The 17,212-nt window shown below is 46.9% G+C and overlaps 1 protein-coding gene across 2 annotated transcripts in view; it reads left to right on the forward strand.

The window, feature by feature from the left end:
• Positions 1-16,810, forward strand: part of LOC147422052 (putative prolyl 4-hydroxylase 4) — a 72,067-nt gene extending 55,257 nt beyond the window's left edge. For both annotated transcript variants that reach the window (XM_086502472.1, XM_086502473.1), the window contains 3 exons: positions 15,605-15,780; positions 15,875-15,935; positions 16,015-16,810. In XM_086502472.1, coding sequence (XP_086358598.1) covers positions 15,605-15,780; positions 15,875-15,935; positions 16,015-16,310 — 533 coding nt within the window. In that variant the 3' untranslated portion in view covers positions 16,311-16,810. The remainder of the gene's footprint in view (positions 1-15,604; positions 15,781-15,874; positions 15,936-16,014) is intronic.
• Positions 16,811-17,212: the final 402 nt, after the last annotated feature.

The following is a 17,212-nucleotide window of genomic DNA, read 5'->3' on the forward strand; positions in this document are numbered from 1 at the left end:
CCAGCATGGGGGACATACTTCTGGCAGGGGATTTCAATGCACGCACTCGCACGGAGCAAGCGGCAATGTATGATACTCAGGACGAGATGCTCCGCGAGTTGAACCCATGTGACTTGGATATGCATAGGATGGCACAGGATGCTGGGAATGTGACAGAATACGGCATGCATTTTCTAGCTTTAGGCAGTGCCCATGGGTTGCTGATCTATAATGGCCTTCCACGATGGCCCGGATCGGATGCTCTTACATGTTGGAACCCCAAAGGGGGTTCGAGTACGGTAGACTACTTGATGGGATCACATGCATTGATTCCGGACATCAGAGATTTTACTATTTCAGGGCGTCCCCTGGCTTTGGCAGCAGATCGTGCATATTTGAGCTTCACATTGATGGGTGGTGGAGATGCAGAGCTGTAGGGAGACCCATTCCCTAGACATCCACATTATCAGTTTACTACAGCGACTACTGACATCTATGGGGCCACAGTGTCAGATAGGCTGTATGTATTGGATCCGCATCGCACATTGGATGAGCTCACCCAGGGTATGGCACATGTGTTACATGCATCAGCGGGATTGGCCTTCCCATGTACAGTGGCATCAGCAGCCCCTCCGCGTTGCACTGCTCCGTGCAACAGTTGGTATGATGATGAGTGCCGGGAGACCCGGAAGAGGCTTCAGAGAGAGGAGGCTTGTGGGGCATGTAGCCATAAGCATGCACAGACGATCTTCCGCCGTCTTATTCGGCGGAAGAAGAGGGCCTACCTGATACGCCTGGAGGATGAGATATACCAGTTGTTCTTGAGTCAGGACAGCAAGAGAGCATGGGGGATGTTTCAGGAGAGACAGCCGGGTACCCCCATTACAACCCCAGAGGCATGGAGAGCGTATGCAGAGGCACTATATGATATCCCAGGACAGCCCCCCATTCCACAGCCAGGGAACATTAGACCGCACTTGAGCGACTTCTTTACTGTACATATGGTAGCAGAGGCCATCAGCAGATTACAGCATGGGAGAGCCCAAGATCAAGATGGGCTAGTGGGTGAGCACTTCATCTATGTGAAACCGGCCTGTTCAATCCAAAAAGGGCGGTAGACTTTACTTCAAACCTTGATTTAGCTTTCACCCATTATTAGTCGTCTATTTTACCTGTACTTTCAAGACACAACAAAGGGGAGAGGGATACAGGTTGCTAGATTGCACCTGTATGAGTAGACGGACACCAGATTGGCCCCTAACTTAGGCGCCCCTTTCGGTATTTCTTTATTGTTCAAAAGAGGGAATAAACGCTGTGGTTCCCTACAAGCTGCCCCGCACAAACTCGGCTGAATTTCCACTGTTCCAGCCCGATGTCGGCAGCATAACTGTACTAGAACCCTTCACGGTCAGTATTCCCACGTATTAAATGACTTTCCCGACGCATACGGGCACTTTGCAAAACCTGGCGAAAATCCGCAGCACGCTGAATTCTCTGTTTTCAGCCCTGAAAATGCGCCAGATCACCTGTACAGCGGTCCCCTTGCGTCCCCGAACCTCCTGGGGGTATTAGGGTCCGTTTAGGGCCAAAACCCTAAACCTGCAAAAATACACAGCAGGCTGTAATTTGCTGTTTCGGGCTCCGTTTCGCGTGCCGGTCGCATCCGTAGCAAGTCCTCGAGCTCCCGCACCTGTAGGGCTACTTGCCCTTTGAATCGGACGAGATTTCTGGCGTGAAACCTCTCCGAATTCACCTGTACCTGCGGGGGGATTAGCCGCTAGCTAATCCAGTACCTGTGCAAGAGGCTCTTGCCTCGGCAATCGCGCATGAACCCACACAACTGTACATTGGTCAAATGAAGAGCCCACTAGAGGGGCATAACATACTGCCAAAGGGGAGAGAGAGGGCAGTGCGTAGCGTGCAGGGCATCACTCCTGGCACCGCACTGTACATAGGAGGGAAAGCAAGCACTCCATAGCTCTTAACCTGCGACAGACACTTGCAAAATGAGCCTCCCAGCTATAAATCACGTTTTTGCCTTCTCTATAAGTAGTAAACTGGCCTCAGAGTGCCAAGTGTCACTCATTTGTGCATTTTCCCGCTTTAGACCCTCGGGTCTAAAAATATCTCACCTGCAGCCTCTGTTGACTTGGCCACAGAGTAACAAAATGATCCCCATGTCAAACTGCACGTAATGACGCGAAGACATTTTCAGGTCCCAAAATAGCAGTTCCCTAAATTTTAGGAGATGCTGCCATTGTGTCTTTCTAGGTCATCCGACCCTCTTTGTACACTGCGGCCACATCCAGAACTGAAATGTAGCCTCTGTAGCAAAGGATTCCACTTTGGCTAGTCAATGACCCCACTTGGCTAACCATAGTCCTTGTCCAACCTTAGTGCTCTCTTGCCCTCAGGCCTGGACTCCCTCTGGACAGTTCCACACTAGCTATGCAATGCAGGGCAGTTAGATTTCCCGAGGGGTGTTTCCAAAAAGTGAAAGTAAATAGATAATAAGAAAGAAATCAACAAAAAGGATAGATAGTAGTCACACGCTGGTGACATACCCCCCTCTTGAAATCTCAAACGTCCTCGTTTGCATCTATGTCGTACATGCTTACTGTCAACACTGATGTATTCAACACCTGTCGACACATATACGACACATACATGCTCATTGTCAACCGTGGTGTATTCAACACCTCGTCGACTCATGTATTGCCTGCGTGTGAACCCTGTCCCAATGACATAGTGGTAGCTGCGCACTCTGCCATTGCTTTGAGTCACTAACTTTCCAATGACAAAATGGTAGCTGCACATTTTGCCACTGTCTTATAGTACACGTTGGATCCCGTAACACTTTCGAGCATACCCAAACCGACAGTTTAAGAATGCAGTTACACATGTACTCTTTAATAGAAGCAATCACTGTATCCTTGACAAACTGACAAGAAATACTCACTTCTATAGCACTAAGCAAACTTTTGGACATTCCATAAGAGCAATTGCCAAACTGACAATCTCTACAGCTCTAACATTCATGTAACAGGTATTTCATTTGAGCTCACTTTAAATACCATGTACATCATTTGTTTCAGAAGCCATTGTCACACTGACGATCCATGTAGCTTTGAAACTCAAGGGGTCAAGGTAGGTTGCAAACCGAAGGCTTCCAGGTAAAGTGATAACACAGTTGGTGACTCTGCAAGTTCACCTTCTTCCATCCACTTAGCATCCATTGGTGGATAGTTTCTGAACTTTACCAAGTAACGCCTAGCAACCTTGCCTTTCACTTTCCTTTCTTTGTGTGCCAAAATCTGTTCAGGGACCAAGATCTCGTCAAGTTCCTCGACTTCCGGCTGATCTTCAGCTGGCATATCTTCTGGCACATCACCCACATAGGGTCTGAGAAGACTCACATGAAACGCATTGTGAATCTTCCAACGGTCAGGCAATTTCAGCCTATATGGAACATCACTGATTATGTCGCATACTTGAAAAGGCCCATAGTAACGCATGCTGAGCTTTGGAAACAGTCTTTCCTTGCCCTTCATCTTCTTTAACCTTGCCTTTTCAAAGCGTAAAAGCACCCAATCACCAAGTGAATATACCACTTCACGACGGTGACGATCAGCTGCTTTCCTTTGCTTTGCCTGAGTCCTTTCTAAGGCCACTTTGACCTTCTTGTACATTTCATCCATGTCCTGAACATACTTATCTGCTTCAAATATCTTGTCCTTTGTATGCAGTATGGGAGGAACTTTCTTGCCACCTTCAACTATCTCAAAGGGTGCCTTGCCAGTTGATGAATGCACTGTATTATTGTATGCATACTCCACCAATGGCAAATACTGCTCCCACTTTCCTTTATGCTCTGACACATAGCACTTCAGCAGATCTAGGACAGTAGAATTTGCCTCTTCTGACTGCCCATCTGTTTGAGGATGAAATGACGAAGAGAATTTGAGCGTGGTGCCCATATTCTCAAACAAGCCTCTCCAGAACAAACTTGTCATGCGTGGATCACGGTCGCTAACAATCGACTGTGGCATGCCATGATACTTGAAAATATTGCTCATAAACAAGCATGCCATCTGATCTGGCTTTATCTTCTTCCTGACAGGAATAAAATGAGCCTGTTTGCTGAATCTGCAAATAATGGTCCAAATACCATCGTTTCCTGTCTGCGTTCTCGGAAGATCAAAGATAAAATCCATAGCAATACTTTCCCATGGTTTATCTGGAATAGGTAGTGGTTGCAATAACCCTGGTTCCTTTTGCCTATCAAACTTGACCTTTTGGCATATTAGGCATTCTCGGACAAAGGCATCCACATCTCTTCTCAATGTAGGCCAGTAGAAGAATGTCTCAACCGCTTTAACTGTAGCATCGATACCACGATGCCCTGCATACGGTGGGACATGACTCTCTTCCATAACTTTGCGTCGCAATGGCTTTGTGACACACAATCTACCATGCATCATCATGAACCCATCTTTAAGAAGATAGTGTTCATGACGTTGTCCATCCATTAGTTGCTCGAAGACCCTTGCAAAATCTTCATCATTTACATACTGTTCTCTCATATCATCAAGTTCATGATGATAAGGAATTGACACAGCTGAAATTTGTGGCTTCCTTGACAAGGCATCAGCCACAACGTTCTTCTTGCCTTCCACATGCACAATCTAAAAATGGAACATGGACAAGATATTTGCCCATCGCATATGCTTCTCAGATAACTTTGTCTGTGTCAAGAAGTATCGCAAGGTCTGATGGTCCGTTTGGACAACAAAGTCTGCACCTAGCAGGTAGTGTTTCCAACTTAAGAGCGCATGAATCACAGCCAGTAACTCTTTCTCATAGACCTGCATGGTCATCTCTGGCCCTTGCAAAATTCTGCTCTCATAGGCTACTACCCTGCCATCTTGCATTAGCACTGCACCAATGCTACTACCGCAGGCATCACACTGGACCACAAATGACTTCCTAAGATCTGGCAACACAATGACTGGATCCGAAGTCATCTTTTCCTTTAAGAGATTAAAAGCTGAAATCTCTTTCTGTGTCCATCTAAAAGTGACTGCCTTCTTTTGAAGAGCATGTAAAGGTGAAGCAATCTCAGCGAAATTTCGGATAAACCTTCTGTAATAGGAGCATAGTCCCAAAAAGCTTCGGACATCATGCACCGTCTTCAAATTTGGCCATGACTTGATCGCTTCAACTTTTGCAGGATCCATTCTGACACCATCCTTTGAGACAATGTGTCCCAAAAAGTGAATCTCTTCCAGAAAAAACTCACTTTTCTTTGCATTGATGAGCAACCTATGACTGCGTAGCTCTTTGAACACAATGGCCAAGTGATGCCTATGCTCCTCTTCATTCTTTGAGTAGACTATCATGTCATCAAAGAATGTACCAACAAACTGCTGGTGTGGACGGAAAATTCTGTCCATCATCCTATTGAACGTAGCAGGAGCATTTGTGAGACCAAAGGGCATCACTAAAAATTCGTAAAGGCCAAACGTTGTTCTAAAAGCAGTTTTGTGCACATCCTCTGATCTAATGCGGATCTGATGGTACCCACTCTTTAGATCTATCCTGCTAAACATAGCTGCTCCTTCTAATTTGTCCATAATATCATCAATTCTAGGTATAGGGAACCTATTCTTGATAGTATTCTTGTTCAGTGCACGGTAGTCGATGCACATACGCCATGAGCCATCCTTTTTCTGCACCAACAACACTGGAGAACAGAATGGAGATGAACTGGGCTGAATCAGCCCCTTTTCTAACAGCTCCTGAACTTGGCCCATTATCTCTTTCTGCTGAGCCGCACTAACCCTGTACGGAGGCTTATTTGGTGGGCTACTGCCTGGCACCAAATCTATCGCATGGTCCTCGGGTCTCTCTGGCGGTAATTGAGACGGTAATGAATCGGAAAAACAGTCACTATACTGTTGTAAAAACATTGACCTTTCTTTATCTAGCATAGATAAATTTGATTCATCACAATTTGACACTTCACGTGCAAAAACCAAGTACGCAGAAAGATGCTTTTTCATTACAGAAGTAATAGCAGAAGCTGATACAGTAGGAATAGACTCCCCTTTAAGCTTTACATCCAGAATGTGAGTCTTTTCCCTGCTCTGTACAGTGATCTTTTTGTTGTAGGCATCCATGATTCCCTGTACACGAAACAACCAAGGAATACCTAACAACACATCACATCCGTCCAGTGGCATGATGTAAAATTCTTCAGCATCTACATAGGACTGGATATGTAGACGCAACTTTCCAATGATGGGTGTCACAGCCTCTGTATGGCCAGGACATGCCAAACCTGCCTCTGCTGTATACCCCATCTCTTCAGGTCTGATTCCCAACTTTGAAGCCAATTCTGGGGAAATGAAGTTGGCTTTGGCACCTGGATCAAAGAAGATAAGCACTGTTTGATCCCTGACCTTTCCCCATGCTCTGCAAAGCTCACTTGCATCTGAATTTGGCTTGTCGCCCACCATATCTGGCACTAGACCAGCCATGGGCTTCTTTCCTTTCCTGTCCTCCTTGTCTTCAGAATCAGCTGGCCTTTTCTTTGTAGGACAGTTGTAAGCAATGTGGCCAGGCTGCTCACATATAAAGCATTTGTTCTTTGTCCTCAGGACTTTCTTTTGCTCTTCTGACTTGCGAGGAAAACGTCTTTTCCATTTCTTTGCTGGTCCTTTTTCTGATTCAGCTGTAGCTTTGTCTTTCCCTGCGTTGGCCGACTCCTGAGTCCCTTTAGGAGCCTCATTGGGAACGTGCTTCTTGGCTGAATTTTTCTTGCATGATCCTGCCTTGACGCCAGTGTTAAATTCACAATCTTCTCCCTTGAGCAAACCATTGCCAGTGTTTGCTACCTCGATGAGCTGCGTCAAAGTAGTGACTTTTGTCTTCGTGCAGTACTTTCTCAATCCTTTAGGTAGGCCACAACAGTATTTTTCAATCTGTTCTGTCAATGGCACAAACCTATAGGAAGTTACTGGAAGTAGAGCTTTCCAAAACTTCCGATTGTAATCATCCAGATTTCTGCAAGTGGCAGCATTTAGCTGGTGCCATTCTGTCATGACATCTGCTTCAAAGTCATCAGATAACCATGCTGCTGCAAAAATCTGCTTGAAGTAAATCCATGTGGACGGAGCTTGCCCTTGAAGCAATAAAGTTGTCCACCATTGTCCCGCATTCCCTGTCAAGAAAGTGGCTGCCTTGCGGACCTTTGAAGCTTCTGTAAAGTTTCCCCCTGCATAGGCCTTGTCAAACTGCTGGAGGAATGAAAGAGCCTTCTTCCTGTCATCAAACCCTGTAAAGGTCGTGAATGTCACACCTTTGCCACCTTCTTTGTACGGAGTTGGCCTCTCCAACGGCGTTAAATTGTCATATGGAAGTGACTGAAACATGGGAACACTATTAGGGTTCATCTGTGTTCCTTGGCCGCTATTAACTTGACCTGGAAATGCCATATTTGGCTGCTGATTTGTAATTCCAGCCATACCAAAATTTGCCTGTGGCATCCCGAATTGGCCCTGAGTGCTCTGAAACCCTGGTTGCATACCCATGACACTGTACATGGGGTTAGGCATCATCGTTTGAGCACCCTCAAACACTGTTCCTGGCGTGTAAAACTGATTTCCAGGTGCATGACCAACCATGCTCTGGAATACCGATCCACCTCCAAAATAGCCAGGGTGTACTGAAGGTGGTGGAAAGACTTCTTGCATAGCCTGTAGGTTGCTTCCCTGCCCATTAGAACCAGCTATAGGCTGCTGAAAGGTGGCAGGCTGAACTGGTACAGCTTGAAAAACTGGCATCTCAGCCACCTGTTCTTGCACCTTAGGCATAGGTTGTGGAGACTGCATGTTCTCCGTCAAGTGTACAGGTGTTTCCATTGACTGTGCGGTATGAATCACCTGTGCTCGAGCCTTAACAGGTTTTTGAATATGATCCAGTGACCCAACTTGCTGAGACGGAACAGGAGGTTGCAGAAAGGCTAAAAACCTCGGATTCTGCATTACTTGTGTGAACATAGCCACAACAATAGCCAACTGGGTCCTGAATATATCGTCATCAGTCTGTGGTGGTCTTGAGGACTCACCTACTTCATGTGTCTGTTGACCCTGTGAAGACGAAACCTCTTCAGTCACATCATCTGGCCTGTCAGCCATAATTGCAATTCCCTGTGTCTGGTCTATGATCCCCTGTGTCTTTAAGTCCAAAACTGACCAAGGCTCACTTCTATGGGAAAAAGTGATTTAATCCCGTCGATGGAACCATGAAACCGGCCTGTTCAATCCAAAAAGGACGGTAGACTTTACTTCAAACCTTGATTTAGCTTTCACCCATTATTAGTCGTCTATTTTACCTGTACTTTCAAGACACAACAAAGGGGAGAGGGATACAGGCTGCTAGATTGCACCTGTATGAGTAGACGGACACCAGATTGGCCCCTAACTTAGGCGCCCCTTTCAGTATTTCTTTATTGTTCAAAAGAGGGAATAAATGCTGTGGTTCCCTACAAGCTGCCCCGCACAAACTCGGCTGAATTTCCACTGTTCCAGCCCGATGTCGGCAGCATAACTGTACTAGAACCCTTCACGGTCAGTATTCCCACGTATTAAATGACTTTCCCGACGCATACGGGCACTTTGCAAAACCTGGCGAAAATCTGCAGCACGCTGAATTCTCTGTTTTCAGCCCTGAAAATGCGCCAGATCACCTGTACAGCGGTCCCCTTGCGTCCCCGAACCTCCTGGGGGTATTAGGGTCCGTTTAGGGCCAAAACCCTAAACCTGCAAAAATACACAGCAGGCTGTAATTTGCTGTTTCGGGCTCCGTTTCGCGTGCCGGTCGCATCCGTAGCAAGTCCTCGAGCTCCCGCACCTGTAGGGCTACTTGCCCTTTGAATCGGACGAGATTTCTGGCGTGAAACCTCTCCGAATTCACCTGTACCTGCGGGGGGATTAGCCGCTAGCTAATCCAGTACCTGTGCAAGAGGCTCTTGCCTCGGCAATCGCGCATGAACCCACACAACTGTACATTGGTCAAATGAAGAGCCCACTAGAGGGGCATAACATACTGCCAAAGGGGAGAGAGAGGGCAGTGCGTAGCGTGCAGGGCATCACTCCTGGCACCGCACTGTACATAGGAGGGAAAGCAAGCACTCCATAGCTCTTAACCTGTGACAGACACTTGCAAAATGAGCCTCCCAGCTATAAATCACGTTTTTGCCTTCTCTATAAGTAGTAAACTGGCCTCAGAGTGCCAAGTGTCACTCATTTGTGCATTTTCCCGCTTTAGACCCTCGGGTCTAAAAATATCTCACCTGCAACCTCTGTTGACTTGGCCACAGAGTAAGAAAATGATCCCCATGTCAAACTGCACGTAATGACGCGAAGACATTTTCAGGTCCCAAAATAGCAGTTCCCTAAATTTTAGGAGATGCTGCCATTGTGTCTTTCTAGGTCATCCGACCCTCTTTGTACACTGCGGCCACATCCAGAACTGAAATGTAGCCTCTGTAGCAAAGGATTCCACTTTGGCTAGTCAATGATCCCACTTGGCTAACCATAGTCCTTGTCCAACCTTAGTGCTCTCTTGCCCTCAGGCCTGGACTCCCTCTGGACAGTTCCACACTAGCTATGCAATGCAGGGCAGTTAGATTTCCCGAGGGGTGTTTCCAAAAAGTGAAAGTAAATAGATAATAAGAAAGAAATCAACAAAAAGGATAGATAGTAGTCACACGCTGGTGACACTATGCATGTAGGGAACTGGCCCCCCTTTTGGCACACATGTTTAACAGGACGGTTTGTGAGGGCTTTCCAGCCAGTTGGACGGCCAATACCATAGTCCCACTTTTCAAAAGTGGGGATCCGATGGTACAGGGCAACTATAGGACCATTGTGATTGGGCATTATCTGGCCAAGATTTATGGGTCTATCGTAGAGAGAGAGCTCAGTGTCTGGGCAGAGAGACATGGCCACAGAGCTAGAGGACAGGCTGGTTTTCGGCGAGGGTTCTCCACTATGGATCACATACTGACTCTTCGGGCATTGATAGAGGAGCGGCGGGCAGAGGGAGACAGGAGGAGACTATATTGTTGCTTTGTGGACTTCCGCAAGGCATTTGATTCAGTCCCGAGATTTCGTTTGATGCAGAGGCTACAGGATATAGGAGTTCCAGAGGCTATCCGATGGGGGATTTATGCATTGTATGAGTCGGTGACTGGGAGGGTGAGGGCCCCAGGTGGACTTTCAGATGCTATTGAAAGTACCATTGGGGTGAAACAGGGATGCCCACTGTCTCCCACTCTCTTTGGGATTTACATCGATGAGCTCTCAAGGTATGTGGATACATATGGTGATGCAGGATCCAGCCTGGCAGGGGTGATGATACCACTTCTTTTGTATGCAGACGATGTGGTATTGATTTCGGACTCTCCAGAGGGGCTACAGAGACAATTGGATGCTCTCCAGAGATTTTGTGCAGATAGGGACTTGACAGTGAACCTTGGGAAAACCAAGGTTATGGTGTTCAACACCACAGAGGCATGGATCACTCGAGCAGAGCATCAGTTCACATTTAGAGGGGAGATGGTGGAGCAGGTATGGTCTTATGTATACTTAGGAGTGACTTTTACAGGCCCGCGCTTCTCATTGAAGCAAGCAGCAGATGCTAGGTTGGACAGGGGCTTCGCAGCTTTGGGGAGGCTTGAGAGGCAGTGTGCTCATGTACAGTTTCAGGAGCCGCGCACGAAGCTTTGGTTGTTTGATTCGTTGGTCACCCCGGCATTGTTGTATGGATCCATGGTTTGGGGGCCTAGCCTTAGTACAGAGGAGTGGAGGCGTATGGAGAGACCACTAGTTACGATGATTGCACAGATGATCCGGTGCAAGGCATCAATACCACATGCTATTGTCATAGCTGAGATGGCAGCATCCTCCATAGTGACAGAGGCCATATTTCAGAGTGTGACAGGCCTACATCGCATATGGGAGCTCCCCCCAGAGAGAGATTCGAGATTGGCACTAGATTCCTCCAGACAGTTAGCAGAAGATAGGGTTCATGATTGTTGGTATGCACAGATGCAAACATGGTTTGGGAGACATGGACTACAGATGGATGCACTTCCACCCTTCTAGTATAGCTTGGATTGCCCGCACCTCCAGCTTACGCGCACTGAGCGCAACCGGGTGATCAGATCAGATATTGTGCAGCTGGAGACAAAAAGGACCTGGGAGCGACCTCCAGAGCCATTAGGCACGAAGATGGCCCATTACAGGGACCACTTCTTGCATGTTTCGTTGGAGGGTTTTGTGATTCGGCCAGCATACATGGATGTACATCTCTCACATGGGTTGCGCAGTGCCATTGGACAGATTCGTACCCCCTCCCATCAACTACGCATCGAGACAGGCAGATACATGCAGATGCCCCGGACAGATAGGACATGTCAGCTATGCCACCAAGAGGTGGAATCTGAGGAGCATTACATTTGCCGCTGCACAGTTTATTACGAGATCAGGGGGAGATACCATTGCCTTTTCAGAGAGGGCTTTGGACCATTACGTCGGGTGATGGATTATGAGGACTAGAGATGCCTCGGACTCTTTTTACTAGAGTTGAGGAGGCACAGGGACAAACTATTACAAGACAGTTCTCCACCAACAGATCGATAGCGCACTATGCGTGACTTCTTCAGTAGAGAGGGAGAGGACCTTGGGACGCAGACTCCGTCTATGGATACAACCACACCCCCAGGACCACGTCCATCGAGGCCTAGAGGAGTCCGTCTTGATCAGGCCACTGCACAGGGTCGTACTCGCCGTCCTCGACCACCCGGGCCAAATTGGAGGCATCATCACTCAACATCGGAGACGAGTGCCACCTTTCAACGGCCTCTCTATACTGGATCTACCCATCTGGGATATCCTGGGATAGAGGACAGGGAGATAGAAGTTGATGGTCAGATTTGGATGGGATCAGTCATGTATTTGTACATATTCTCAGTTTTAGCTTAGTTTTAGCTTTGTAGACTCAAACATCACTATGATGTTGAGTAGATCTTTTTTTTGTTTCAGTAGACGAGATATGTATTACCAGATGTATAGTTTCTTGTCTCATGGGCCATTTTGGCTCTTTTGAGACGTCTCTCTCTCTCTCTCTCTCTCTCTCTCTCTCTCTCTCTCTCTCTCTCTCTCTCTCTCTCTCATTTTACACAGGAGAGTACAGAGAAAGATTAAAGGTTTTGTTCGCTGAATTTAGTCTAAAGTCAGCAAATAAATAAACAAATCACTGATTTTCATAAAAAATCAGCAAAAGCAATAAAAATCCACCGATTTTCAGCACTTCCGCCTGCTAAATTGCTGAATTTTGTCAAAAATCAGCGAAAAGCACATTAAACTTCACTTGCAAACATGCTTATGAGAAGAAAATAATCAGTTAAACAGTTATTTCATCAAAACTTGCATGAAACAGTAATTATCCGACTCTAATCAGCCCGTAGGTGTGCACATGGTCCATTCCGTAGCCAAGCCGACTCTGATACCATGAGACGAACACAGGGAGTGGATCTCCTGGCTACATGGACCGCCTACAGACACGCGTTGGACGAACCACCCAGCCGTAGTCACCATCCGGCAGCTCCCCCGTGCTAGGGCCAGCGTCTGAGGGCATAGGCGTGCACCTGTAAGACCGGGCGTCCCATACCACCCGGCCTCACCTCCTCGAGGTGACCTCGCGCACTCCTAGCCTCGCGGGCTAACGACTGGCACTCTGCCAATGGGGGTCGATAACTGCAAATGAGACCTTGGCCTCCCTTTTATAATAATGGCCGGCCACACTGGTCGGGTTCACACTACGTCCGCCTGGACAGTGGACGCCCATCCCAACGGCATTTGGGCTAGATCCCCTCTCCTATGAGCGGGACAAGAGAGAGAGAGAGAGAGAGAGAGAGAGAGAGAGAGAGAGAGAGAGAGAGAGAGAGAGAGAGAGAGAGAGAGAGAGATGAAATCAAATCAAATATTATATTTAACGTCTTCAAAAGGCCAAAATGACCTATGAGACCAAAAAGTTACAACGCGGTGAATCTGATACGAGTACCAAAAATAAAAAAGGTACTAAAAAAAGGGGTACTAGAGAACCCTAAACTGCTAGATGTGAACTAAGCAGCTAGCTGGAATTGTGTAGGATATGAGTAGGGGGGTGAAAGTAGTGAATAAGGGCTAATACAACACAATGTGAGAGATGATACAAAGGTTGGTACAAGATGAGCAAGGTGTACAATCCTCAAAAGAGCTAAATCACAGGAGATCCATCATCGATCGTTGGTAGATCTCATCAATCTCCTCCATGGTAAGTAGTCTGACCGGGCATCATGCATGTCGGGCCAAAGTGATCCGAATCCTCTGATGCAACCTCCGTCGATGTTGTGTAGTCATCTGTAGTCGTGGGCGTCTGGATCTCCCTAGCTCGGTCGCTCGATCGATCAGCGTGCCTCTGGTAGTTGCTCCTTTGGCTGCCCAGTGTCTGCTCTAAAGAAGTTTGTGATCCGTCTTTGAGACTAGCTAGCCTCTCCTCTTATCAGGCTCTCTGTATGTTTGCGCAGCTCGAGCAAAAACAGTTTTAAACATCTATGGTCCTCATACCCATGACTCTAGAGAGTGGTCCAGAGCCCTCTCTGAACAGGCAGTGAAAGCGGCCTCGTATCTCATAGCTCTATGGATATTCCCATCTCCTGTAGTCTGCGCATCAATCTAGCTCTGGGCACTGTGTCAAATGCTTTGCGGAAGTCCACAAAGTTACAATAGATCCGTCTCCCATGTGATTTTTCCTCCTCAATAATGGCTCTGAGTGTCAGAATGTGGTCAAGAGTAGAAAAACCTGTCCTGAACCTTGCTTGCCCAGCTGCGCGTATACCCTCCCTCTCTGCCCGTCTACTCAGCCGCTGCTCAAGAATGGATGCGTACAACTGTGCCAATGTGTGTCCAAACATGATAGTGCGATAATTCCCAAGCTCCATAGGGTCTCATGACTGGAAGATAGGTACAATAGTAGATAAACTCCAAGTATCAGGCAGGCCCTCACACATGGCACGGTTGAACATCAGTGCTAGAAGCTCTGCGGGCAGATCCCTGGCATGTATAAAATGCTCAGCCACTAATCCAGGATGATCATATGCTCTCCGAGTCCTCATCTTATCAATTGCCTTCTTCACCATCTCGTCGGGAAGAGGCGGCTGGCTAGGAACTGTGTACAGATATGATGCATACTGACCCCAGGCCTTTGTAGAAGTAATGGCAGGAGGGGGGTAGTGCTCATGAAAGAGTCGCCATGGCTCACCTGAGTCTTGACTCAAGAATAGCTGTTATAGATCCTGCTCTGCCCTCTTCTTCCACCGCACTATGCGTCAGAAGGCAATCTGTGACTGCAAAAGCACCTTTCTCTAAAGGTTGGCTCTCGTCTCGCGGCACTCCTCATCATACCAGCTGTTCTGGGGCATGCTCCTAAAACGTCGTCTCTGCTCAGGCTGGGTGTGTGGGTATGCCTCTGCTGCTGCTTCATGCAATGTCTGTGTCAGTATAGTAGTAAGCTCCTCCAGAGGTCGCCTTGGCTCCTCAGTGCACAGGCGTTTGTAGATCCCATCTCTATAGACAGAGTCCGTCTCCTGTGTAAAGGTGTAGCAAGTAGGGGCTGCTGCTACCTGTGGCATGTGTGCTACGCTAAACTGGAAAGAGATGGTCATCGACACAAGGGCATGATCTACTGTCACACCAACAGGTCTAGGTAGTAGTAGGTCCAACTGTGAGGTCTTGGATGCTAGAGATAAAGCTTGGCTGTGCAATGACATAATCCACTATGCTGGCTGATACCACTGGCACCAAGGTTGTCATCGCACGGTTGTACACCGTACAACAATTTCCATGACTAAGGGAAGGAGCACAACATGCCAATGGAAATTAACAACTAGAAACAACTTCAAGCCAAACGATCTTCACACTTGTGAGTTTCAACTTTCACTCCCAGATGCATTGCCCCCTCAACTCGGCACCCCTCGCAGTATTTCTTTATATATTGATCTTTGCAGATACAACTACCGGGAGGAGCAAGTAACCACCCACCAATCTGATGAGTGAAAAAGAACTCCCCCAAGGCATTCTTTTATAGGCCCTTGGCCTCTTGCTTTACAGAGAGCGGAACGTTGCTGGGTCTTTCTCAGGCTGTGTGCTTGCACTTCAGTTTCCTTCAGTATGGATCGGGGACTTTACGTGGCACTACCCACCTCCCCAGGGTTTCATCTTACATTCCTCGTGCATACCACTGTGATGTACAGATAGTTTTTGCACATTGGCTGTTCTCACAGGCTCACATCAGAGTCTACTTGTAATCAGTACACAGCTCTTGTCTCATGTACTTCAGACTTTATGCATCCATAAACAATCCTTCTGATTCAGATTGTCACTTCTCCCAAAAGTCGTCGGGAAAATCTGGTTGTGAACTTTTGCAGAGAATGATGGAAAACCTTGCTTTAAGAAAGAAGAGTGGTGCCTGTAAATATTCTCGTTTTTATTGTAGGTTTTCGTTTTTATTTTCCCAGAAAATGGAGAAAGGATGCAAGTCTTGAAGTACCAGAAAGGGGAGAAGTACGAACCTCACTACGATTATTTTAGAGACAAAGTTAATCAAGGTCAGGGCGGTCATCGTGTTGCCACTGTTTTGATGTACCTTTCCAATGTTGCCCAAGGTGGGGAAACTGTGTTTCCAGACGCGAAGGTAAGAATTGCTACAAGGTAACGCCAAAATGGTTTCATTTCTTCCGGGTGTATAGTCACTTATTCCAATACTGCTGTCTAATGAAAATAATCAGAGGGGTCGACGTTTTTCCATGGATGAGACATTTTCTGATTGTGCGAAGCGAGGAGTTTCAGGTAAACTTTTTGGACTTTTATTAGTTTCCATTATTAGTAGTGGAGATGTTGATCGTTCTGAGGGGGGCGGGGTATGCAGTGAAGCCAAGAAAAGGGGATGCACTTCTTTTTTTCAGTCTGTCAACAGAGGCTATCCCGGACCCAAGTAGCCTCCATGGTGGCTGTCCGGTGATTGAAGGGGAGAAATGGTCGGCAACTAAGTGGATACATGTGCAGTCACTTGATTCCCCAGCGCGAGATGTTGGAGATTGCAAAGACGAGGATGAGAGTTGCGGTGAATGGGCAGCATATGGAGAATGCCAAAAGAATCCAACCTACATGATTGGTACATCAGAGCAGCCGGGTTACTGCAGAAGAAGCTGTAGAGTATGTTAATAGAAGAGAGGGGCTACTGCCACTTGAAGAAATCCAAGGAGTCAGTCCTTTCCTACCAAGGACCATTTGTGGCTGTAGGTCTCCTCTCCCATGGTGTAGTATCTTGAGGAGTTTTCCAAATTTTCATCTTACAGATACAAGGCCTGTAGAAAGCTGAGGTTCATTAGTCAATATAATCTGTTGTATTATGGAGCAAAGAAGATATTTTATAACACCAATTGCTATAAGCAAAGGTAAAGTGACCACTCAAAGAAAAGCCAGAGACCACAAAGGCACAACCAACATCCATGGTTATACCCTCTTCCCGGCTTGCCGGCTCTATCCCGAAAAATTAAAAAATAAAGTAAAAGTTATACCCTTTTGTGTATATGATGATGTCTACGAAGCATAATAAGCGTCTGGTTTCAAACATCTCCAGCAGATAAACAAGGATCTGAAGATGGAAAGTGTGTGTTATATTAAAGTGAAGAATATAAGAGCCTTTTCTGCCTTTTTTTAAATTTCAAGTAGTTCCTGGAAATCCTCTTCCAGTTCTTTTATTTTGTACCACCAGCAGTCGTTTCACGTTCCGACCCGCTTACACCATTGGAAGTGTTGCCTGATCCTCTCTCTCTCTCTCTCTCTCTCTCTCTCTCTCTCTCTCTCTCTCTCTCTCTCTCTCTCAAGTGTGGTGGATTGGTTATACCATTTCCCTCTTGAATGACAGGTCTTGAGTTCAACTCTCCTCGTCGGATGGATCTTGAAGGTCTCTTGGGATAGTTTCCTACGACGTTAAAATTCTCTTCTCCTCTCTCTCTCTCTCTCTCTCTCTCTCTCTCTCTCTCATTACAGTAAATGGCACAACCTTTCTATCGCCCCAAGTGTGGTAGATTGGTTATGCCATTTCCCTCTTGAATAACAGG

Source organism: Adiantum capillus-veneris, chromosome 27, assembly GCF_014529385.1.
Source record: "Adiantum capillus-veneris isolate H3 chromosome 27, ASM1452938v2, whole genome shotgun sequence".
Classification (NCBI taxonomy): Eukaryota; Viridiplantae; Streptophyta; class Polypodiopsida; order Polypodiales; family Pteridaceae; genus Adiantum; species Adiantum capillus-veneris.